General features: G+C 38.6%; 1 protein-coding gene across 1 annotated transcript in view; it reads left to right on the top strand.

Annotated features, from left to right (window-relative positions):
- LOC107602014 (fibroblast growth factor 5-like) overlaps positions 1-1,830 on the top strand; it is a 10,987-nt gene extending 9,157 nt beyond the window's left edge. Inside the window, exon 3 of the mRNA XM_016294395.1 lies at positions 1,468-1,830. Within this exon, the coding sequence (XP_016149881.1) occupies positions 1,468-1,830 (363 nt within the window). The remainder of the gene's footprint in view (positions 1-1,467) is intronic.
- The last annotated feature ends 258 nt before the right edge of the window (positions 1,831-2,088 follow it).

The following is a 2,088-nucleotide window of genomic DNA, read 5'->3' as shown; positions in this document are numbered from 1 at the left end:
GCACAATGTACTGTATTAATATGAAGGAACTAATTTATCACATTAAATATGAATATATGATCAACAAAGTTTGATAACCAGAATTTTGTGAAAAATTTAATACAATGCAAACACGAGTGTTTAAAGAGTTCATTACCACAGAAGGGCACCTTTTTTATTCATGACAAGCAAACAATAAGAAATCAAATATGTATCAGCATTATTATAGTCGACTCGGGACCACCTCTTTCGAGTCCAAGTCAAGACCGAGCCCTTCTGGTCTTGGTTTTTACTCGGACTTGAATGAGCAGGTCTCAGATATTCCTAAAGAGGAGTCCAAACTAACATTCGACAGCGAGCCAGAGAAGAATCAACAACAGACCAGTCAAGAAATAGTCTTATTTGAGTGTGCTTCATGCCTGCTATCCTGTGTTGATTTGATCAAATTCATCTAATTGAACTATCTGAGCTTTGGTCAAATGTTTAAAAACATTTACTAAGAGATATCTAATGGATGTGTGGTCTTGTCAGGGTATGGCTGCATTTCTGAAACCCTACGTGGAGGGGTTTGCACAGTATTACCATAGGTTGCTTATAAACAAGCATGTGTCCTGCTTATGTGCCCTGGAAGGATAAAGTTATTTTATAGCCTAATGGGTTTTCAGCCCACACAAACGAAGCTCTGCTTCTGTCAGTCACCGAAGTCTTTGATTGGAAAGTCGGTTTTGATGACTTTGAGCTGGGAGATAAAAGTAAGACTTGCAATTATTCTGTAACCCCCTCAATGCTTCTTTCTGGGGCTCGGTGTCTATAATCTGCTTGGTGCTTTTCATTAACACTCTTTATGAGGGGCTAACTCAATTAGGCCACAAAGTGTTCTTTCTCCAGCAGCTGCTAATGTGGCACCCTACAAAGTGTGTGCACAGTAATTACTTATTGTGTGCCCAAAGTGTTAAAGCTTTGTGGCTCTGTCTATTGCTGTGGTAAAATTGAAGCACAATACAAAAGCTGATCACTTCCATATACAGCTCTGCTCATACGTGTGCATACCCTTTGCAGAATTTGTCAAATTTTTGTCATTTTTTAAATTGTGACTTTTTCATGTAGTATTGCTTTGATGAAGCTATAATACAAACGGCTACTCTGAATAAAGGAGGAGCATTGGTCTATTTATTTTATTTGTAGGCTCACATTAGCAAATTTGCAGAGTAGCTTGCAGGGGAAAAAAACTAAAACTTATGACCATTACTATTTCTAGCATAAGTGTAAAACATTATCTCATTTGAAAGTAAGATGTACAAATAGTATAGGAAACCATACACTAAATAAACACCATTGCAGCTGGACTCCGGCTCAAGTACAAACAAAGATCATCAGAGGGATCTAGTATCATTTACATGCACAGGCGTATCAGTATCAGACTGAACAACTTGTTGATTTTCTATCTTTGTATCATTTCATTCCCCCTTTTCCTGTCCTTTTCCCCAGGAGAGCTTTACAGATGACTGTAAGTTCAGGGAGCGGTTTCAGGAGAACAGCTACAACACGTACGCCTCAGTGATCCACAAGAACCATCACACTGGTAGAGAGTGGTTTGTGGCACTTAACAAGAGAGGAAAAGCAAAAATGGGGTCCAGTCCGAGAGTAAAGTCACAACACGTGTCTACACATTTTCTGCCGAGGATGAACCTACATGAAAAGACTGAACAAGGATTCACAATAACAGACAAAGAGCAGGAAAAACAACCACCTCCACATCCATCAACACCCCCTATACCGAAAATAGCAGTCAACACTGGAAAGAACAATCGACCAGTAGTCAAATACTGGCCGAAGTTTCGATTTGGATAAACCAGTGCTGTCTTAAACATGGACTAATCTTGCAAAAAAGTTGGTTTTCTGAAATAACTAGTTTTCTCTTCAGGATAATCAATACTTGCTTAATTTACACGTCTTGAGCATTCCAGTCATCATGTACATTATGTCAAAGGGCTGAATGAGCCAATCACGAGACATTTTCAGGACGGAATGAAATTTTGAAGTCTGATGTGCATTTCATCTTCAGAAAATCAAATAATTATCCTCAGTGATCTTACAAACTATAACTAC

The sequence above is a fragment of the Sinocyclocheilus grahami genome, unplaced genomic scaffold (assembly GCF_001515645.1).
Source record: "Sinocyclocheilus grahami isolate Dianchi unplaced genomic scaffold, SAMN03320097.WGS_v1.1 scaffold317.1, whole genome shotgun sequence".
In the NCBI taxonomy this organism is placed as follows: domain Eukaryota; kingdom Metazoa; phylum Chordata; class Actinopteri; order Cypriniformes; family Cyprinidae; genus Sinocyclocheilus; species Sinocyclocheilus grahami.
Note: the sequence above shows the minus strand (reverse complement) of the source record. Positions and strands in the feature narration are given on the sequence as shown.